This window comes from Filicampus tigris, chromosome 2 (genome assembly GCF_054856515.1).
Source record: "Filicampus tigris isolate MCC_2025a chromosome 2, RoL_Ftig_1.0, whole genome shotgun sequence".
Classification (NCBI taxonomy): domain Eukaryota; kingdom Metazoa; phylum Chordata; class Actinopteri; order Syngnathiformes; family Syngnathidae; genus Filicampus; species Filicampus tigris.
The window spans coordinates 173,329-196,202 of record NC_141218.1 but is presented as its reverse complement, the minus strand read 5'-3'; the positions used below and the strand labels follow the sequence as shown (position 1 = coordinate 196,202).

The 22,874-nt window shown below is 50.7% G+C and overlaps 2 protein-coding genes across 13 annotated transcripts; one reads left to right on the top strand and one right to left on the bottom strand.

The window, feature by feature from the left end:
- Window positions 1-1,076: 1,076 nt before the first annotated feature.
- cct7 (chaperonin containing TCP1, subunit 7 (eta)) lies at window positions 1,077-5,688 on the top strand. Its single transcript, XM_086022071.1, has 12 exons — window positions 1,077-1,159; window positions 1,741-1,824; window positions 1,898-1,967; window positions 2,047-2,153; window positions 2,968-3,146; window positions 3,219-3,390; window positions 3,548-3,712; window positions 3,788-3,976; window positions 4,412-4,509; window positions 4,582-4,714; window positions 4,797-5,003; window positions 5,105-5,688. The coding sequence occupies exons 1-12, from the start codon at window positions 1,154-1,156 to the stop codon at window positions 5,330-5,332; spliced, it is 1,638 nt and encodes a 545-aa protein (XP_085878197.1). The 5' UTR covers window positions 1,077-1,153; the 3' UTR covers window positions 5,333-5,688.
- On the bottom strand, window positions 5,618-20,633 carry LOC147150669 (heat shock 70 kDa protein 12B-like). Of its 12 annotated transcripts, XM_086021999.1 has the most exons (19): window positions 20,444-20,633; window positions 20,315-20,357; window positions 17,958-18,080; window positions 17,325-17,406; window positions 16,469-16,615; window positions 15,576-15,768; window positions 15,228-15,291; window positions 14,793-14,875; window positions 14,035-14,159; window positions 13,772-13,958; window positions 13,195-13,299; window positions 13,010-13,126; window positions 11,487-11,664; window positions 10,471-10,557; window positions 8,994-9,098; window positions 8,486-8,744; window positions 8,255-8,404; window positions 6,688-6,878; window positions 5,618-6,492 (listed from the first exon to the last, which is right to left on the bottom strand). In XM_086021999.1, exons 1-19 carry the CDS (start codon window positions 20,591-20,593, stop codon window positions 6,029-6,031), a joined length of 2,853 nt encoding a protein of 950 aa, XP_085878125.1. In that variant the 5' UTR covers window positions 20,594-20,633; the 3' UTR covers window positions 5,618-6,028. The 12 variants fall into 12 exon arrangements, with proteins under 12 accessions (XP_085878125.1, XP_085878067.1, XP_085878076.1 ...); XM_086021941.1 differs by having other exon boundaries at window positions 15,228-15,763; XM_086021950.1 differs by having other exon boundaries at window positions 8,301-8,404; window positions 15,228-15,763.
- Between the last annotated feature and the right edge of the window lie 2,241 nt (window positions 20,634-22,874).

Here is a 22,874-nt window from a genome sequence, read left to right as displayed (position 1 = left end):
GTTTCTCCACTTTTATTGAGCCAAGGCACACCGCTTCGCAAAACGATTCACAAAAAGTGGACATACAGGTGAATTGTGTGCCTTTTACCGCTAGCGGAAGAAGAGCATTTAATTGTTTCGCCTGTCGCCGTACATCAGGGCCGGCAAACGCATTTGTGTCGCGGGCCGCATCGCAGTCGTGGTTTCACCCGGAGGGCCGTGACGACTGCTAACCCGTGCAAATGTGTGATCGCCTTATATGCAACTAATGATGATGGATCACTAGTTTTGAAATCAGAAGCCAGTAAATAGTTTGTTCAACTATTTGTTGATGTCTTTTAAAGGAAGGATTGGTAAGAAATGCTTGAAAGGCTCCCTCCGTGGATGGGCTTTTTCATTTCAGCCAAAGGTAAAGTTGTCAGAACATTGCATCTGTGTCTGCGCTCATTTTAGTCCATGCGTGTGAAAATGCTCTTGAAATGTCCTTTGAATGCGTTTGCTTCAGTGATCGTGTATTCGCGCGGACTTCACTTCCTTTAAATGAAGTTTTAATTTTCAAACACTAAAATGCCACGCTAAAAAAGTAGTCGCACCGGCCTCAATTTTGAACATACAGTGGAACCAAAACATGCATGACTTCTCCGAAACCACAGCGCCTATGCATGCAAATGCAAAGATACATTTATAAAAAATGCAAACGACTGACGAGTGGCTTTGTGCTGCTTTGTTTGCATCACAGTGTGCAAATTCTGCATACTCTTGAAATCCATAACCTTACTTGAAAATAGATTCAATTTATAGATCTCCCTAACATTAGTGGTGCATTTTTATTCTCGATAATAAATGACTGATCTACTGATCTGACAAAACATTGCATCCGAATTTATGTTCATTGTATTTTGTCGTCCTTTTAATTTATTGTGTCTCCGTTATGGCTCTCGTGTACGTGATATTGGCGTAATGTAAATTGTTTCAATGAAAAAATAAAACAAATAAACAGACGTTGCGTGACAAATACGTTTTTCATGCCACCTCATTGTTTACATTGAGTGTTCCAAATGATGTACTTGGTTGGTTTTCAAACTTTCCCGCATGCTTTCGAACGCACCTCCGCAAAGCGCAAAGCATTGTGGGATTTCATGCCGGTCCCGAGCTTCTCGAAGGAACTGCAAAGATGATGGTGAGTCCGGTGCCCTCCACGCCGCTCGTCGACGTTCAATCCGTGTCCATCGCAATGTTTGGCGGCGTGGCTTTACGCTCAAAGCAACCCGAGACGAAACACCGTCTCGTTATTGTTCGCGGGGAGCCATTATTTGAGCAGATGACGTCGCAAAACGCCGAAAAAGACCGTTAGCATTGAACGGCTAACAACCGTCAATGGGCGTATACGATGCTTCCTGTGATGAGAATAATACGACAAAGGAAACGATCCGAGTTAAAACGCAAACCGCAGTCCACCCCCGCCTCTTAGTATGTCGTGATACTTGAGTCTCTTGTCCGGTCCGGGAGATTTGTTAGCGATGTAATTGTTGGGTTAGCCACTGGCCTCTTTGTAGGGATGAAAGCCCAAAGCTGGAGTACTAGCACATAGCAAGCGTAGCATGAATAAAAGAGTTGAACCTTTCAGTGAAATTTGCATTCAACCCGAGCCGCATACTAGTAGCACACAAATAAAAAGATGATGGCATGTTCCTGCAGCCACATATGAATGTATGAACGACACACGGGTTCATTGTGGTCCCCCATTCTGCTCGTCCGCAGCCCACACCGGTGATCCTGCTGAAGGAGGGGACAGACACGTCTCAGGGAATCCCCCAGCTCATCAGCAACATAAACGCCTGCCAGGTGTGGAAAGTGCCACTTTTGCGTGTGGTGCGCGGGTTCAGCTTGAGTAAGCGTGCATATCTGCGTCTCCCAGGTTATATCGGAGGCCGTGCGGACAACCTTGGGGCCCAGAGGGATGGACAAACTCATGGTAGACAGCAGAGGTGAGACGGACGGCAAAGGGGACGGCTTCAGGGTTCCAGCCTGGGGCGAGGGCGTTAACGGCTGCTGTGTGTTTTCCAGGTAAGGCCACCATCTCCAACGACGGGGCCACCATCCTGAAGCTGCTGGACGTGGTCCATCCTGCAGCCAAGACCCTGGTGGACATTGCCCGCTCCCAGGACGCTGAGGTCTTGTTCACATCTCAACTCATTCAGTCCCAAAGACATATTTGTCTTTTCGTCGTCCAGCCGTTCAATCCCAGAAAGCTATTTCTGTATTTTTTCAAACATGAAAATGCCTGCTACTGAACGAGTCGAGCAGGAGGGCTCGCGCAATTCCACGACGAACAGTTTTACATTTACGGTTGAGTTTGATAGCTTTCCATCAACTCTGTCGATGGTCGGCCGTTTTTCCGAAAAGAGAAAGCTTTTGAGTGCCGGCCATTTTAGAGCTTTGAAATCACATGTCGGATGGATATATTTTCTCATGTTAAATGCTCAAATGCTTTGCTTTGGTGACGCCTCAAACATTGAAACGTGGTCCAGTTTCTTACTAGAACAGAGAACATGTGCTTTGGATGGCAAAATAATGGATTTACAAATATCGCCAGCCAGTGTAACAAGGTTATTTGACAAACTTCAGCAACTATTTGCACGCTATTTAGTAGCAGTATTTAGTAGAGTGTGCGCGCGCGCACGGTGTTGCACGCGCACATGAAGTCATGGCTTGTATTTCTGCATGCAAACGATGTGCGTCATCTTTCCTCCCTTTTGTGCCACTCGGTCGGTAATAGATTGAAGTGGACGAACGCTCGCTGCTTGCAAGTAATAGATTGAAGTGGACGAACGCTCGCTGCTTGCAATGGTGGAATTTCCATGGGAAAGTTGTCATTCCCCATGTCAGCTTCGCGTGGGGATTTCCGAGCCTCGGAGCGAGGAAGCCACCGTCTCTCATCTGGCTTCCGGCCCCGATCTGAACATCTCTTGTGGTACCCGAACTCAGGTGGGAGACGGCACCACCTCGGTCACGCTCCTGGCCGCGGAGTTCCTGAAGCAGCTGAAGCCGTACGTGGAGGAGGGGCTCCACCCTCAGACCATCATCCGAGCATTCCGCACGGCGACCGCTCTGGCTGTCAACAAGGTCAAGGAGATCGCCGTCCCCGTGAAGAAAGACGATAAACGGTGAGCGCTCGCCAGTCCTTGGAATCCCGCTCAAACGGATTTTCTTACCTATGTGGCGGGCGGTGTCCTCAGGGAGCAGCGGCAGTTGTTGGAGAAATGCGCAGCCACGGCGCTCAACTCCAAACTGATTGCCGGTCAGAAGGGGTTCTTCTCCAAGATGGTGGTGGACGCCGTCATGTCCCTGGACGAGCTGCTGTCCCTCAAGATGATTGGCATCAAGAAAGTCCAGGGAGGGGGTCTGGAGGTGAGTTTCCTTTTTTTTTTTTTTTTTTCTCTCTCTCTTCTTCTTCTCCTTCTTCTCCTCCTCCTCTTCCTCCTCCTCCCCCCTCCTCCTCCCCCCTCCTCCTCCCCCCTCCGGTAAAGCAAAACGTCTGACGTTGGACCCACGCGTCTCCTTAAAGGATTCCCAATTAATTTCCGGCGTGGCCTTCAAGAAGACCTTCTCTTACGCCGGCTTTGAGATGCAGCCCAAGTGTTACGAGAATCCGAAGATCGCGCTGCTCAATATTGAGCTGGAGCTGAAAGCCGAGAAGGAGAACGCAGAGGTTCGGGTGAAGTCTGTGGAGGTACGCAACGGCCCGCGCGTCCCGGCACGCCCCCGAGTCCCGGTTTGTTGCTCATTGTCCGCCTCGCCTGCGCAGGACTATCAAGCCATTGTGGACGCGGAGTGGAACATTCTTTACGACAAGTTGGAGAAGATCTACCGGTCGGGAGCCAAAGTGGTTCTGTCCAAGTTGCCCATCGGTGACGTGGCCACCCAGTACTTTGCCGACAGAGACTTGTTCTGTGCCGGTCGGGTCCAGGAGGAAGACTTGAAGAGGACCGTGATGGTAGGAGCCCAAATGATTCTAAAACCATGCCCTTTGCAGGGAAGCGCATTGACTCAAATGCGCTTCGGGTGAGGCCGGGCCCATATGGTTGAAGGCAAAGTCTTATGCCGCTCAACTGGGCCTTCTGCCAGACGGCGAAAGTCGATTGATCTTCCTGTCGCTATAAATAACCGGGCAGAGATGAGTGCATCTTCAGGCCATGTGTGGCACCGGTTGCGTGACCGGTGGAATGAGTGCAACAGAAGGCTCTGAAGGAGACCGCGTGGCGTGGCGCGGCGTGGCGCGGTGTGATGTGGCGCGGCGCGGTGTGATGTGGCGCGGCGCGGTGTGATGTGGCGCGGCGCGGCGCGATGTGGCGTGGCGCGGCGCGATGTGGCGCGGCGTGATGCGGCGTCACACCGCGCCGCGTGTGACGTGGCGCGGTGTGACGTGCAGGCCTGCGGCGGCTCCATCCAGACCTCGGTTAGCAATCTAACAGACGACGTCCTGGGCCAGTGTGAGCTCTTCGAGGAGGTCCAGGTGGGAGGCGAAAGGTAAGGATTCTTCCTCCCCGCAGTCGGTGTCGCCAGTGCCCGTCGGTGACAGCTTTGCATCCCCCGCGCTAGGTATAACTTGTTCAAGGGTTGCCCCAAGGCCAAGACGTGCACCATCATCCTGCGAGGCGGCGCCGAGCAGTTCACCGAGGAGACGGAGCGCTCGCTGCACGACGCCATCATGATTGTGCGCAGAGCCATCAAGGTCAGGGAAGGCGGACAACAATCGCCGCTCGGCAGCGCGAACCCTTCCCGGACCCGCTTGCCCTTCCGCTCTCGTTTTGCAGAACGACTCGGTGGTTGCGGGCGGAGGAGCGGTGGAGATGGAGCTGTCCAAGTACCTGCGCTACTATTCCAGAACCATTCCGGGGAAGCAGCAGCTGCTGATCGGCGCCTACGCCAAGGCCTTGGAGATCATCCCCAGACAGCTGTGCGACAACGCCGGCTTCGACGCCACCAACATCCTGAACAAGCTGCGCGCTAAGCACGCTCAGGTAGGAAGCCATCCCGAGCGGGAGATTTACCATGCCGTTGACCGGCGGAATGAAAAGCGCAGCTACCTGACCCACTTACTTCCCGCCGCCGTACCGCGCAGGGCGGCATGTGGTACGGCGTGGACATCAACAACGAGGACATCGCCGACAACTTTGCCGCCTGCGTGTGGGAGCCGGCGATCGTTCGCATCAACGCGCTTACCGCCGCCTCGGAGGCGGCCTGCCTCATCCTGTCTGTCGACGAGACCATCAAGAACCCGCGCGGCGCCGTCGACGGGCCCCCGGGCGGCGGAAGAGGCAGAGGCCGCGGAAGGCCTCACGCCCACTGAGGACCCCCACCCCCCCTCGCAACTACCGCGTTTGAAATCCACGACGCTAACAGTTACATGCGCGCGGAGGACAGCGGGTGTTATTCAAACGGCTCATTTTGGTTGCTTGAAGACATTTCTTTTTTTCCCACCTGCGAATTTGGGATTCATTGTTTGCGTGTGACGTAGCCAGCGCCGCCTTCTTGTGGCAGGTCTGACACCACCCTCCAGGCCCGTTTCCTCCCCTCGCGATCTGTAACCGCTCATCTGCTTTTGTGACGAGTATCAAATGAAAGGCACTGAAAGGCTCTTGGCCGTGGGCATGCGTTTATTGGACCAAGCATTCTTATGAACAATAAATGCGCCGCTGAAATCAACTTGGCTTGCGTGTGTTACTTTTAGCACGGGGACACCGTTGCGAAAATGAATCGTCGTCACATGCCGGTGATTTAAACCTGGAAAGCAAATCCATTTCACCGTTTCACAAGTCCGCGAAGGGCCGATCACGTTATGGAAAGGACCGAGAGTTCCTCGCGTTCCTCGCAGTTCACCGGCGGACGCCAGCCGCGTCGGTCGGTGGCGCGGAGGATTAAATGAGGTAAGGGGATAGCTATTCTCACTCCGGCAAAACGGCAAATGTCCCAATTCGGGACTCGGGACAACCTTTGCGCCGCAAATGATGGCGACTGGATTCCGTTGGGATATCTTCCTCCTCAGTTAGACAGGAAGTCGACGGAAGCCTTGACGGAGCGTTTGGACATGATGTCCACGGCCGTAACTTTGATTTCTGTATCCCCGAACTGCATGGTGGCCCTGATCTCCCTCCTGCCCGGGCCTCCCGCTCCGGTCCCCGCAGCGGGCGCGAGGAACGGTTGCGGCAGTTCCAGCGTGACCGTTCCGCACTTTCGGACCCCCGGGTCCGAAATGTACGTGACGTCGTCGGTGGCGCTGCAGTAGATGTTGATGACGATCTTCCTTTGGCACGGCCGTGCCGGCGTGTAGCTGCGGCGCACCACCTCGCCCAGGGCCACCGATTGATCCACGGACACAAAGCGGTCCAGGACGTCGGTGCACCACTGCCGCTCGTCCTTGATGAGGAGCTTGTCCCGGGGGTGGCGCCCCTCCACGAAGCGGTTCAAGACACCCACGCCGTATGTCAGCGGGCATCGACGCACTCGCACCTGTGACGAACCAGTCTTGCAATGAACCATTAAAACGGCTACAAAGTCGGGAAATACCGCGGCCGCTCATTTGCGTTAGCCTGTCCGACATTTCGCATTTCCCATGTTAGCACTAAGCGAGCAAGCTTTCAATAACCCGCGGTTTGGTGTTTCGAAGTATCCAATGTTTGATTGTCTTTTGTCGCGTGCTCTCACCACGGTGGGGTCCAGTCCAAACAACACTGCCCCCTTCAGGATGGTCAGACCAACGTTGTGGGGCACGATGATGCGGCAAGTGTGAGCCAGTGCCTTGTGGATGGCTTTCTGCAACATGGGTGACTCTGCAAATCCGCCCACTAGGAAGAGGAGACGCACGCCGCGCACCTCTGGCTTGGATATCAGCTCCTCTACAACGGCGCGGCAAAAAGGAGGCGTAAACAAGACCGCTTCGGCGCAGCGTTTGAATGCGGCGTTCAACCGTCGAACGGGAATCTTTGTCCTGTCTTTTCATTACCGCCGTCAAGTGGTTAACATTACATTTTTGGATTCGTCGCAAAATTTCCGACAATTGATCGTGATTAATCGTATTTTTCAACTACAATTTTTATTTATTTTTTTTTTTTTACAACGCTTGGAACCGATATTCATTTGAGTAAAATCCTGAAGTTGATCTGGAAAAATAAAAGTACATTTCCATTCAAAGTCTGTTCTAATAGCTTTCTTCGATCCTCGAATCAGATTCTTTTCTTGTAACAGTTGAACGACACACCAAAGACATACAACTAATATGGTATTTGAATTTGGCATGGCAAAGTGTGCAAACGATTTGGGATTTGGCCAATGAGCCGTCGAGCAACTTAGTCAAGTAAAGTAAAGTAAAACGACATTAAAGTCCGTCTTTGCGACAGTGACTCTCCTCTAAGTTTGGCTGCACAGTCAGCAGAGGTCAGCTGCTACAGGAAGTCAATAAAACGGAGTTAACCGAGTTCATTTTTTCCTTAGTGCGTTGCCAAAGTTAAATTAATCTCCATAGTAAAGCCCTCATTTTTATATACAAATATAAACGTATGATATATTATCGTAATAACATAACATCCAGTAAATACAATTACTCGGAATGTAAACAATGAAGCAACGCTCAATTGATATTGTGCCGCTGCTGCTGCTTCTGGGGTGCGCTCCTTGGCCACCTGGGGGCGGTAAAATACAGACATACAGATTGGGCTAGGCTTCTCAGTAAAATGCAGTAATATTAGTCATAGCAGATGGAAGAAAATACAGGATATGCCTGTGAGAATTGTTATCCATTCTTTGTGTTGCCGCATCGTGCTCAAATATCCATGGCGTAAATGTTTAGAACACGGCAACACTGATGTCATTCACTAGCCCGCCTATGGTGTTGTGCAGTGTTTGTAGCATCAAGCAAAACATAGATATAGACATATATTTTTTGCCTTCCGTATGAATGGTGAATGAATGAACTTCCCTTGCCTGTGTATTGTCTAAGCCTCAATGAAGGTTCTTTTTGCCATCTTATTCCATTATTGCCCCCCCCCCCCCCCCCCAAAAAAAAAAAGAATGAATGTGAGACGTTTGAATGGTGTCTGGGTCATTTTGGGCAGCTGATTCCAGAAATGACATTGGTATGGACATGCTTGAAAAGAAAGATAAGCCTCAAACTTGCCTATTCTTAGCTCAGTTTTCTGAAACAAAAATACGGACTATCTCCAAAACTAGAGCCGCTTTGGAAAGCGACATGAAAATGCCCTAAAACCATCGGAACCTTCCAGTGTTGTCGTCGTCGTCGTTACCGTCGTCGTTCTTCTCACCGATGTGTCGCACAATATTGGCGACGGTGGGCTGGAAGAGCTCGTTCACGGCTTCCCGGCTAAGACGCAGCATGCCCTGCGACGACCACTTGACGATGTTCGTGCTGGAACACACGAGAGGAGCGGTCGAGCTCCAATCGATGACTTTGTGACTTTGGCCGGCGGTTGTCAACTGGGCCACTGACCTGCTTCTCCTCAGGGCAGCCTCCACGCTCTGCCCCCTGTGGCGTTTGTAGTAGTCGATGAAGGAGAAGGGCAGCGAGATGTTGAGGGCGTTGGCCCCGCCCGGCGCCGCCGTCCGCTTCCTGGCCTCGAACGCGATGGTGAGGTCCACCCAGGCGGCCGGCCGCTTGGCTTTGAAGCTCCGGATGAAGTCGTCCCCAAAGATCCGGCTGAGCATGGACTCGAAGGCCAGGTCCACGCCAACGGCGCCGTACGGACCACCTGAGGGCGAGACAAATTGTTGGAGAGGGCCCGGACCAACTTTCCAGTTTTCCGTGTCGCGTCGCCAAAAAAAAAGTGTGTGTGCGTGTGTGTGTGTGTGTGTGTGTGTGTGTGTGTGTGCGTGTGTTGCCTTGCGTTCAACACATCAGCACAATATGGGGCCACTTTTTCTTTGCCACTTTGGATAATGGAAAGAAGAAATGACATCCAGATTCTGGCGGGGGCCCTTCAAGTTTGAGCAAAGAGCACCTGAGGCCTTGCACACTTCTTTAAGCGTCCCCTGCGGCTGCTCGATTTGATGGACCGTCAGATCCACCGTTCCTCCACCGCAGTCCGCTACAATGTACTTGTCACCTGCGAGACACGTTAGCCGTCACTCTGAGTACTGCTTGAAATGAAGAAAGAAAAAAAAAAAAAAGACAAACTAGGGATGGGCGCGTACCGATACCACTGGTCGATACTGATACCAAGGCCGCCTTTTGTGGCCGTTTTGACGATGAGGAACAAAATGGCGGACGGAGCGCTTTTGCAAGTGAACCGTCCACAAGTATGTGTGTGCTTTGTATTAACTCTTAGAATACATTATCCGTGCGCCGCTACCAATAGTAGAACGTTTAATTGCTAACTCAATTTAGGAGGTACAATGACTTTCTGCATGACGGTATTTCGTGCGTCTATTTGACCTCATTTTGTGGACCGAGAAAAATGGAAAGTTGTTGGCAACGTAGCGCTTTTACTTACTCGTGTGAATTGTACGATGAGTGCTTGTTGCCTACTTTTTTGTACTTGTATACACCTAGATTTTGTCACACAAATGGCATTTTCCGTCTGGATGCGCGCATCTAATTGCATTTTAGCCTTAATAGGTTTCATATTTTTCTTACATTGAAAAGGCAAAAAGGGAGGAATCTATATTCATCAGTATCGGCCCAATACATACATTGTGATGACATTTCCAGTGTCGTGCTTAATTAACAGTTCACAGTGGCATCTGCCTGATTTTGCGCTTCAATTTATTTTGAACAAAGACTAAAATACTGGTGGTTGTTGTCGTTTTATTTTGCACTTTTGTTGATTTATCCAAAACGATTCCTAAATTCAGAGTTACTCGTTTACTTAAAGTCTCGATTGCGGCGTAAACCCAAAAGCTCTTCCTTCAGTGTTTAACAGAAATACGCTGTATCAAAAGCGGTATCGGTTACTTGGTATCGGTATCGCCGAGTACTCAAAAGTTGAGCGCTTGTACTCCAAAACCCCCCAAAGGCTCTAGTGTTTTTTTTTGCCCTTAACCAGCACAAACAGCCTCCAGGAATCTTAGTTGACTGCGCTCCCTCCGTGCCAGTGTTTATGGCACGATAAAGCTCTGCTTTTGCTCCAGGTACGCTGAGTACGCTGGCAGAGAAGACAAGTCAAAAGTAAGCGTGTGCGTGTGTGGACAGGAAGGGGAGCTGCGAGGGTCAACGGGGGTGTGTGTAGTTCTGCAAACGATAAGATAAGAATGCCTTTACGCCTTAAAAGGCCTTTAGATGCATCAAAGTGACTCACTTTGCTATTTGACCACCCTTTCGTTTGAACTGCAGCCATTTTGTTCCTCTGAGAGCAGCACGATCGATCGTGCACGTTTGGGCCCGAGAGGCGGAAACGCTGCCTCGCGAGCAGCCAGCGGCAGGGTGCAAGTTCCAAATCTTCAATCCAACACAAAAGAGGACGACGATGCGAACCGTACCGGTCTGCAGCTCGGACCACAGCTCGCCAGTTCCGCTCTCCACTACGAAGGTTCTGCTGTGACGGGATCGTCTCAGCTGCTGCCGGGCTGCGACACAGCGACAAGACAACAAGACTCGACTCGGATTGGCTGACGTTCGTTGAACAGGACGCCGGACTCGGGACGCTTTTCGCCCTCGATTCGGTCCACACGCACACACGACACGCAATGAGATGTCGAGACGATGAAGAGTCAAGGATGATGTGGAATTACAAAAATAAACATCCACTCGGTCTTTTGAGGGGAAACTCAGTAAGGGAGCGAGCGTGCGTGCGTGCGTGCGTGCGTGCGTGCGTGCGTCAGGTTTCTCTGTGTGGTGTGTTTGGATAAGTTCCCTCAGAAGCCCTTCAGGCCTGCATAGTCAAAGTCATAAGAGCAACATGTGATATGTATGTGACTTTTGTCCTTTGAGGTCCTGTGTGTGGCCTGCGTGCGTGCCTGCCTGCCTGCGTGCGTGCCTGCCTGCCTGCCTGCGTGCCTGCCTGCCTGCGTGACGGCAAACAAAGCAAAGCGCAATGACATACTTGGATGACGGTCCAAGTCTGGAAACAATTGACATCAAAACTTATGGTGCGTGCGTACGTACAAAGAAGAATAGTTTGAGAGAGCAAAAGTGTGTTGAGGATGCCAAGTATATGAGTGCAGCACATTCTTCAAAACAATGACAACATTATGGAGCGAGTGAAGCGAAGGAAAAGAAATGGAGTCGCCATGACAAGGCAGGAGGCGGAGAGGTGAGCTCATAGCCTGGCTGCATCTTGTTCCAATTACAATGTCCTGTGGACGTCTGCGTTTAGCGCGCGTGAGCTTGAATGGCATCTCGGTGACTTGCGAGTGGAGCTGTGCAGAGTGCGGAGGGACAGGGCGGGCGGGCGCTGCGCGGGCAAAACACGCTTACGCCCAAGCACGCCTTTGATGAACGCGCGGTCCGTATTTTCAATTCCGCTTGACATCTTGCTCGAGGAAAATTGCCCTACCTTGTCTGAAGCCCGAGTCAAAAGGCCGCGGATCGTCGGCACCCGCGCCGTTCGCCATCGGCTGCAGGCTCAGGTCAATCACCTGGTGGAGGCGGAGCTTGCGGCAGTAAACGGAGGCGGCCTCCGGTTCCAGAGCGATGAGGAGCCGCTCGGGGCGCTCCGGGGACACCAGACCTGCCTGGAAGGGGGAAGAGGAATCGGAGAAAGGAACGCACTTGAAAAGCGCCTTTGCCGTCCTCACCGGAATCCGATACCCGGACCAAAGTCGGAGGGGAAACAACCGAGCGGCCTTTGCGCACGTAACGGGTAAACCTCAAAATGTCAGTCCTTGGTTTTAAACCAGGTTTTCATATCGGATGTATGCAGTTCTGCCAATTACAGTCTGTGTAATAAAGAGGACTACAGTTGGAAAGCAAATCATGTCCATCCACCCTGTCAGTAAGCTCACATATTTTGCTGTTCGATCACGCGCGTTTGATTTTTCAATCCTTTTGAACATTTTGCACGTATACCTGGAATTGCTGTCAACCCCGTCACCGTGGGGCAACTGTCCCTCCGGCCGACTCTCTGATGATTTTTTCCGTGACATTACGACCCGACCGGCGTTTTCTTTCCGAGGTGGAGGCTGACGCGGCGGCTGCTGCTGCTTGCACAATCGGAATTTGCGCCTACGTTTTGTCATTTTCATCATACGGTGCGTGGGGCCTAAGATGTCCACTCTGTCATCGGTGAAATACCCAGTGATATCAAAACTTTTCAGAAGTTTCAATCGTACGTGTTTAACTGCACACAGTCGCCGGTTGCTCGCCGCGCCGCGTGGCTCAATTCAGGTCCGGCGGATGCTCATGAAAAGCTAACGCTAGCCTGCCATTGGCCGTCATCGTCCACCCGGTCGGAAAGCTGGCGCATTTTGTCGTTTGCGTGTACATATTCTTCTTGCTCTAAATTCCGATCCAAAAAGCCGTGCGAGCTTGAGCAATCTGCATTTCAAACAGCAGCATCAAATCCACTTTTAAAAGGAAGTTGAATGCACTTTTTTGCAAGGTGCAATGGGGGAGGTCTCAAACGTAGCGTACGCTGAAGGCAACTCATGCCAAGCATATGAGCGGGTTGGGGTGGAGCGGAGGTCGACGGGGGATGGCGAAGAGAGGGCGTGCTGGGTGAACCGCGCGCGCACACACACAGCCGTGCAACGTAAACATCGACGAGGGCCCACAAAGCGGGTGAAAGGTGAGGTGCGGGGGACCGAGGAGGAGGAGGAGGAGTTGCTGTAATTAGACTGGACGCACCGTACATACTGTAGGTTGGTGCGTGCGCGTGTGTTTGCGTATGTGGCTGAGCGCAGGGCGGTGGCCGCTCACAACTTCCCGTGTTTGTGCGCCGGTCTCGCTCATTGTTCTGCTGATGACATCACGGCCACCAGGAAGTAAACGCGGGCGGGCGTAGGTGTGCTGTCGCTAGCAAAAGCCTCTCCGAGCGCGCGGCGCGGCGCGGCGCGGCGCGCTACGGATCGTGGCACCAACCAGGTAGGCGGCCTCTCTCATGAACTGCTTGGCGGGTTGTCGCCACACGGCGGGGACGGTGACCACCCATCGGATGTCGTCGGCCTCCGGCGCGGGGGAGGTCTGCTCCTTCACCTCCTAGGACCACGGCGGGCGGCTCAGCTTGCTTTGCCCGCGCAGGCTCCCGCTGCCGGCGCGTAGCATACCTTTCGGGCGCGCTCCCCGAAGAAGCGCAGAGCGTGAGCGAACACCTCCACGGCTGTCGCGCGCCGCCCGTTAACCGCCTCCAGCTCCGTCTCCATCGTCAGATCCTGCGGCAAAGGCGGGACTGACATGTGCGCACCGGAAATGTGGGTGCGGAGCGTGACTTTTGTCTGTTGTGACAAGCGAGCAAAACGGGCGTGCCGTCTAACTGACAGGAAACCCTTTTGGAGTTTGCGGCACCACAAAAGGAGTGACTGTCATCGCTTTTGCTGTTTATCTGCGCGCACGGTTGACAAAGCCAAAGCTTCCACGCCATCCGACAAGAGTGTTGCGCATCGTGGCGCTTCTCCAACTTTTTGGTCATACAAATGCTGTCTTTCTGTCTTCGGGCCCGCTCTCCATCTCATCTGGACTTGGGACCTTGGACGGCGGCGGACTTGACAAAGTTGGACTTGGCCCACGGAACAAGGACTTGAAGCAACAGACCCCAATCAGCTCAAGTAGCTCGTGTGGGCCTTTTTTTCCGTACGCGAGTACTTTTGGCGCTTCCGCGGCCACGGAGGGCTAAAGCGTGCTTACGCAAGTGCTGTGGATCCTCATCTTGAACTTGTCAAAGTAGAGCCAGTGCCGGGCCTCGTCCGGATCCAGGTCATGGTAAAAGTCCCGCGCCGCGAACCCGAAGCTGTGGAAGCGCAAGTCGGGGGTCAGCAGCAGACACGTGGGGCTCTTCTGATTGGCCACGCCGGGGTCGCCGCCCTCCCAGCGCCTGCACGCAACAGATTGGGAAAAAGAAGAAGAAGAAGAAAGCCGCGGAACGGATTCGGCGCGCCGAGGCGTCTTACTTCATCATGTGTATGGCTTCCGAGTCCTCTGCGAAGCTGAAAGCGTAGCCGCTGGAGGTTGTGCCAAAGTCGATTGCCACGACAACGGAGAATGGACGAGCCATCCGCCGTCTGAGCTCCACCCGCTAAGGATGATCAAAAACAGTGCCAATGGAAATCGGTTTGTTCAAACTTTCTCCTTTAACGTCCGCGCATTCACTGCCGCCAGACATTTTCACGCCAAAAATTGGAGAAAATGCGCAAAGAATGGCTGGACTGTGAAAAGTGAAAAGACAAGTACGTACATTTGTCAATGGCAGTGACGGGTTCAAGGGCGAGTCAACCCAAAGCCAAACAGTTTCTTGTCAACAATAGCTTTCCAGCAGGCCAGGCCCACCGGTTGAAACGGGGCACCCTGACCAATATTGCCTTTGTGGAACAGGAGTCAATCCGCCTGTTTTGAGCCATCTCTGGGGGCGGCCATTTTGACACTTCTTCTGCCCCACTGAAAGTGACATCGCAACCGCTCACAATCGCGGCTGACCTGTTTTCCCAATCCGAGCCGCGATCGGTGGTTGCGAGCAGAGTGGGCAGAAGCGACGCCCCCCCGAGACGGCTCAAAACGGGCGGATTTGGCCGTCGTCCATAAACGCAATACGAATCGGAATTCCCTGTTCGAACGAGTGGGCCTGCATAGAACACATTCTTGGGAAAAAAACACGTTTGGCTTGACTCCCCCTTTAAGTGTTATGACACGCCGCTCGTGCGCGCGTCGTTACCGGTGAGGGCGCTGGGGCGAGGGGTGCGATGCTGCGGTCGTTTCTGGAATCGGCTGACGGCGAGGGCGCCGATAAACGGTCGCCTACAAAGGCGAGAATGGAGGAGAAGATCGTGTGTCGAATGCCTGGGAAAGCTCCACGTTGGAAAATCCACTCAAGCGGTGAGTGGAAAGAAAGTCTCAAGGAAGGCCGACACGCATTGAGAAATGTACTGTGTGTGTCAGGCTTCTTCTCCCAGCTCATTAGCACTTTGGCGTGCAAGCACACTCGGCTTGAGACGTGAGATGACATGGCAAGAAACGACTGGAATGTCTGGGGAACGCCAAGTGAATAATCAAGGGGAAGAAGCGCATGTAGAGGTCAGCGCCGTGTTCACATCCTCAAAGATAGAGATAAAGCGATGACGCCGACGCCGCCATAAGAAGCGTATCTCACGTGACAATGGAGGGCTGCCGGGGTCCGGCTGCTCCGCGTCAGCCATCTGGACAGGTGCCGCCATCTGGGAGGGGCCACAGAATACAACGTCACCTCGCATTACTCCGGGGAGCGGCGCCGCAACGGAGGGCGCAAAAGCTTCGACTGCGGCCGTGCGCTGGGGCCGCTTTCGGGTGCGCGCCACCACGCGTGAGACAATCCGGTTGGAGAAGCGACGTCGCCTGACTTGTACGAGACGCGACCCTTTCGCAGTCACTCTTACTGCGCCAACTTGTATCTGAAAAGCACTCGCGCCTAGAGTGTAATTAGTGCATCCAAATGAGCGCAAACGCCGTTTGGAAAACTCACCCTCCTGAGTGCTGCTGCAGCCACGAGTCTGTGTGAGTCTTTGTGCCCTTGAGCGTGAGTGAGCGTGTTTTTCTTCAAATCCCAAACTCTCCACGAGTTTCTCCCTGTAACAAAAGCGCCACTTTTTTCCCCCAGAAGGGGGGTGGAGGCGTTCAGCGAGTGCAGCCTCAAACTCTCTCCTCTCCGTTCTGCACTGGAGGGGCAGAGAAAAGTGGTGAGGCGCGCGCACACACACGAGCAACGGGAATGGGAGGACCGCGACGGCGCAGGGGAGGGGAGGGGATTTACCTACGTCTGTGTGTGGCTGAGACGGAGACGAGGGTGCGACGGACGTGTGTGTGTGTGTGTGTGTGTGTGTGTGTTTGACTGCGACGGACGGAGGCCGTTTCGCCTTCTTCGCAAGATCGGCCCTTCCTTCATTTAATTGCTTCTTCCTGTCATCTTTTGTGCTTCTCTTTACATGTATGCCTCAACGAGCACGCATGTAAAAGAATGAACTGGTGTTTTATATCTCATTTCTCGACTCCAGTTGTGTTTGCAAAATACATTAGCTGGCCAGAGCGAGAGCGCACGCCCACGCCCGCACACACACACACACAGCAGAGTCATTCAATTTCGAAATCTGGAAGCCATTACCTGGCATGTATCCCCTCACCGCCCCAAATCCAAGAGGCCCCGATACGGAGCCCTGCCATCACAGTGCTTTTCTTCTTCGTTTATGTCACCCATTCTCTACTGTGCCTTTGTGAATGTCTTTCACTCTTGCCTTTGCCATGTTTCAGCAGCTTGCAGTTTTGCGTTAGCAATGATGAAGCGGTGATGAAACGAGGGCCGCCGGCCAGCCTCGACGCACAGCAACATAAAACAGATGCCGAAACGGCTCTTGGACGGACCTGTGTCGCGCCTTCGAGGTCGACGCAGGAAGCCAAACATAGGAAGTGATGGAGTCAGGTGACAGGAAGGGACCCACGTACAGCAATCCTCTCATGAATTCCACATTATCTTTGGGACCCTGGAAGTCCTGAGCAAACCGAGGCACACTCCAAACACACACACACACACGCGCACACACACCCACGCACGCACGCACACACAATTAATTGACACTCGCCATTTGTTAACTGTCAAATTTGCTGTTTACTGCCTCTTGGTCCCCAAATGTAATCATTATATTGACAAGCAATGTACAAATGTTAAGGTCGCCACGACAATATCAACAGTTAAATGCGTCAGGCCAAAACAGATGCCTTAAAAAAAGAACATACTCATGTTAAATGAAGTCCAGAAAGACTATTTTTTTAAATAAAGAACAAGCAGTCATTTATATTAGGTGAATTCCATAAAAATAAATACCTGTGTTAAGTCAAAAAAGGTTGTCTTTATTTTATGTTTGATTAAAAAATAAACGTCATTCTTCAACATAACTATTAATGATGTACTTGCAATCAAGCATCGGCAAAACTGGCTTTCAATTTTAGGAGGGGTCGCCAGCATCTATTGAAGTAACTGGTAAAGTCATGTGTAATCTAACTTAGTTACTTTTAAAACCACAGTACTGTAATTAAGCTACTTTTAAATAAAAGTCAAATAGTCAGTCATGTAACTAAGCTACCTTTTCAAGGTAACTGTGGCAACACTGTTTGTAGAAACATTTTGAGTAGTCAAAACACAAACCAAACAAGAAATGTTTTCCTTGGCGAGTAAACCCTAAGTAGAAGAAAAAAAAAAAGCTCATAAAAAAGTATGCACCTGCACCGTGTGTGGTATTTCAAGTGGCAAAGAGTCCTTAGAAGTCCAGTTTTCACGCTCCGAGTTTTGGAACGCCTCCAGTCTGAGATCGAACAGAAGGTAATGTTACTAAAGTACAGACGGTTGGTTGGTCGACAATGAAGAGCTAACACCGATGCACGTGTTAGTGTTAGCATCAGCTGGGTCACGGGAAGGGTCAAGTGATGTTGGGCTGTGCCGCTGGCCCACTCATCAAACAATTTCACTCTACATCACGGTCGCCCCCTACTGTAGAGTTTGGGCACTGGATCTCCATAGAAGATGAAATGCAGATGTTTCCTGAGCTGAGGACCGCTGGGATTCAAACCCATCATGACCTTAGGGCTGCGAAGCAGACATGCAATTTACCACTACTACACTTGTTTAAAACATCAAATATTTTCTATTTTTGCCAGGAGGGAAAATAAACTATCATAACTCAAATGTAACAATCGGTGGCGTTAAGAAGGGCAACAGCTGCTATGTCAACGTTCACGTTGTCAAATATTAACAAGCCACATTGATTAAAAATAGCGCGACAAGAACCTGGGGTATACTGTATGTTGTTTACTTATGTGAATGGGGGCAAGGGGCGGTGCATGTGCGGTGACTGACCAATTGTGTTGCGCCAAGGAGCCGATTGACGTCTCTTTCGACCAATGGGCGAAACTTCCAGCTGGACGAACGCGACACGGCACAAGGCTCGTCTCCCCTGAAGGCTGCGGAGGCTTTCTCTTGCTTTAAGTTAACGCAAACAAACTGTCAAAGAAGACACGTGTTTGAAGAAAAAACTTGAAAGTTAACACAGAGTGTGACATCCGGCAGCGAAGACGATCGTTCGACCCAGCGGACTCGTCCCGTTTACGCCTCAAGTTGTTCGGTGAGTCCGTTTTGTCTGCTTGTGAGAAGTTTGCCACAAGAAGACAAAAGAAAGACCATCTGTCTCTTCATGGTGTAGAATAACTACTTTCCTCCCATGACTGCATAGAAAGACTTTTTAGAACAATTCCATGGTAGCCCAACAAGTCAACACGTGAAAGCACCCCCGGCACATAAATGTCCTGAAATGTCCTGTTGTTTGTTACGTTTGCTGTATCGATCACTTAGAAGTCAAATGAAATGTAAGTTAGAGGCTATTTGGTGATGCTCGAGGTTTTACGAAGCCACGCAGGCATTTGTTTTTGGTGTGAGTAATGCCGCGTTTCCGATACCTCGGAATTTTGGCTTGCCGTGGCGTCACCACCGAGCCGTCAAGTGAACAAACGGGCCACCCAATCCGTCTTAAGAAAACAATCACCCTTGTCGACAATCGACATCACCGCGGACATGAAAAGCGGTTTACACAAAGACACCAATTACCGCACTATCACAGCCATAAAAGTCTGTGACAAATGTAGGCATCACAGGAGCAGATTAGCGTTACGTCACTCAAGCGTGAACGTGTTTCGGCTTTGACACATTCCAAGTTGGTAAATTTAGGACTATAGTTTATCATCACACAAACCTAATTTTCCATACTTGCAAAACAACAACAACACGGACTTACTTTCAACGCGACGTTCAAAGGGGCGTTGCAGTTGCGTTCCCAAAGAAGGATTCAGGAATTCCGACTTTAAATTAGAACCTCAATGTAGCACGAGGAAAGAGAAGACGGCATGTTTGTCCACATGCTGCATTCAATGGCCCTTGTTGACTCTGCATTTTTAAAATTCACCCTTGTCGATATTTTGCTTTGTGGCAAGAATGAACCCAGTTAGGTATAAAAAAAAAAAATTCGGATAATAATGGACACTGGTCAAAACGACCACGATACAATAATAGTCATAAAATAAAAGCGCGAATAACCCTTCTCGCGAAGCACGTCAACTCCGTTCATATCACGTGACCATCCCAGTTCGCTCGCGCTAGCAAGGCGGCTAACAAGATTTAGCTAACTCGCGCACCATTGCTTTGCTGCACTGAAATCCCGACGGAAGCAACCCGTAACGCTCAACGAAAGAACCGACGTTTGTGTCACGTCACGTTTCGAATCGCACTCGGGGAGCACGATGCCAGGTAATCCGGGGCCCGCAGATTGTCGAGGCGGTATGCTTTTTGCCTTTGTCCGTGCAAAGCGACTGCAAACACGGAACGCTGCCTTGTTTTTGTTGACCTGTCTCGGTGATGCTGCCATGCTGTTAGCATCGTGCTAACGCGCAGCGGATACCTCGTCTTTTGTTTGCCACGCACGGGGATCAAGTTTGGCCTTGGATTGCTTAGAGGTGCAGTGACGTTGTGTTGCTCGCGCCGTGTGTGTGTGTTTGAGCAGCCGCGCGCGATAGTTTCGAGCCAGCCTTTTGTTGTCGGTGGGATGGCGGCCGTCTCTAGGCCTGCTCGTTGACAGCGCCGCTCAGCGACTATTTGCAGCTAATTAGCCTCTTAGCATCCAACCGGCTAAGACGACGGTGCAATCCCTTTACCAATTTTGCAGGTAGGCCCGGGCGGGCACCTGCTTTAGCCCGTTAGCAGATGCTAGCAGGCTCGAAGCCACGACGACGTCCGCGTTACGTAACCTGTTATGAAGCCTTAGATGCTATGCGCGGCGAAGTCTGTCGATCACCTGAACGTCTCCCCCGACACCACTGTGGTCTGATTTCAATGGCATTGAGCATCTCTTATTTTCGCACGTAACGTGCATCATTGTTGAATGCAGGCCGACTCCTACCAGTCGTTCTGGTACACCTTCCAATGCGGTGTTTCCAAACCTTTTGGCACATTTTTTCTTTGGAAAGGTCTCATACACTTGAGTGTCAAGTGTACCGTATGTAACCTAGTAGATGGACATTAAAAGGTTCTGCCTGTCACCTTACATTGCTGGCATAGATAGATGAACAATTGTGAGATCCAAAAGTCAAATAAGACATACACATTTGTATCACGTGTCAATGTGTTGATCATAGTTTTTGTACATTCAGCAACTCGGGCAGATGTACCTTGACGCTGCAGACTGTTTGCATGTTTTTTCTTCTCTGGCAGCTGCGTAGAGTGGAGCATATTGTCATGTTTAAAAAATGACCATTATAATATTCCAGACTTGATTTTAACAACCTGGACTGTGTCACCTCATCCTCCCGCGCAGAGCCGGCTGAGATGAGTGGTCCTGAAGTGGCCAAGACACCGGGAGGAGGTGCGCCGGGGAAGGAGGGCAAAGAGCCGGTGGCTAACGGGCATGCGGGTGACACCAACGACGCCAACCCCTTTGCGGAATACATGTGGATGGAGAATGAAGAGGAGTATAATAGACAGGTTTGTACGTAGTGTATTTGTGTATTTTTCTTTGGGAAAAAAAAAAAAAAGTACTATTGATACAGGCTTTCTGCAGGTATTAGCAAATCTAATTGAATGCTTTTTAATGCAACTTCAAAACTAATGCCCACGTCCTACCGCATATACGCACATGCACAAACACATATTCATACATGCATATAAACTGTACGGCTGGCAGGCCACTAAAATCTTTAATCATAGTTAACTCATTAGCAATTGAAAATCAATCACACAATTTATCCGTTCTAAATGTACAATAAAACATTTTTTTTCAAGTTTTCATGCACACCAAAGTGGACAAATATGCTTTCCTAATACAAACATGGTTGTATATTTTAGTTCATCGATACAGTAGTTTTATAGTAATTTACAGTTGTGTGAAGTTAAAAATATACTTCACAGTTCAACAGTGTGAAACGTTGAGTTTTGAGATTTGTGTTTCATGTAATTTTTCTGCCACTAGGTGGCACTAGCGTTTAACGTTGGACGTTGGTGACGGAAATCCTTTTCTTTTCAATTAATTGCAACATGAAGGAACTCATGGACTCCTGTCCATTACAAGTAGTCCAGAGCCTCCACAAATAATTATTCAAAATAAACATTTTTTTAATAATTGTTTTTACTATTGCTCAATTTAGAGACTACTTTTCACAACCTTGTATGCTTTTATGGACCGGTAATTGGGTTTTATGCGGACATTGTGATTACCGACGCAGCTTTCCTGCAAACGAGAGCCAGAAATAACACCGATGATGTTACGTGAGCTATCTTTGCCGAATAAAATGCGCCTCAAGTCTAAAGAGCAAGTGACTCGGAGTCACTCCAAGTGACAAGCCGGACATAGACTCTGTCGGCTCGTGGCTCTCAAAGGGGCTTGGGAGTGCCCACGCGAGACCCCTTTGAGACCTGTAGCAACCGAGCTCGGTGCCAACTGCAGCGGCGTTTTCATTTAATTCATGCTTCAAATCTCATTTGTGCATTTGAATGCCATTTAAGGCCTTAACTAATTTAAATAACTCATTCACTGCCATTGACATATTTGTCTTTTCACAGTCCAGCCATTCAACCCCAGGAATTTATTTATGGATTTTTTTTCCCAATTTTTTTCAAACTTAAGGGTAAAAGAGGGTCTCAAAATGTCTGGCAGTGAATGACTTAAGGACCCGCGGAAAGAAACCCTGTGATGTTGTCTGACCTTCCGTGCAGGTGGAAGAGGAGCTGCTGGAGCAAGAGTTCCTGGACCGCTGCTTCCAGGAGATGCTGGAGGAAGAGGACCAGCACTGGTTCATCCCGTCGCGTGATCTCAACAATCAGGGGGTGGAGCAACTGCAGCAGCAGCTCAACGGCCTGTCTGTCAGCGAACACCACAACAATCTGGAGGAAGTGGCGGTGAGCAGAAGAAGAAACACGTACAACATCCGCCAGCCTGCAATGTTCATTTTCTCCCTTTTTTTTTTCTCTTATGCAGAGGAAGAGCATTTTGAACCCCGAAGCGAAGGAATTCGTCCCTGGGAAGAAATACTAGGAGTCCCCCTCACCCCCATGGAGCCTTCACACACGTGCACACACACAAACACACACCAGTCTTCATGTATTCTCAGAGACTCTGGCGGCCATGAGTGAGCACACTGATTCTCACACACGCACACACACACACACACACACACACACACACACCCACGCACGCACGCACACACTTGAAGTACCACTGTGTGGTTAGGCCCAGTCGGGGGGTGGGGGGATAATTTTTTCATTTTTTTTCCCTCCCCCCTTTCTTTTTATTTCCCGTTTGTTTTCTTGTAAACAGAGTGACATTTTGGAGCAGGGTGTTTACACATGTCCAGCCCCACAGTGGGCGCCAGTGCGTCACTGCACTTCTGAATACACGTCAAGGCTTCACAGAGCACGCGGACGCCCACCGACGTCCCCTGAGCAATGAGGCAGCTACCAAGGAGTGATGCCAGACTCAGCAACTTGAATCCCCCCCTCCAAAGTGTAACAATAAACTTGAAAATTGACCTCACGTACATTTTGTGTTTCATCAAATTGGGGATCAAAGCCACGAGGTTGAAGGTTTCCATCCCAGTTATGTGACTTGTACTTGTACTTTTGGGGGGCGCGGTGGGCGTCTCGCTGCTCTGTCCGGCGGCTATCAAAGGCCGATCCGTTCACGCCTGTGATGTCATGAGCCCCTTGTGATGTCACAGAGCCTGCAAATTAGCGGGA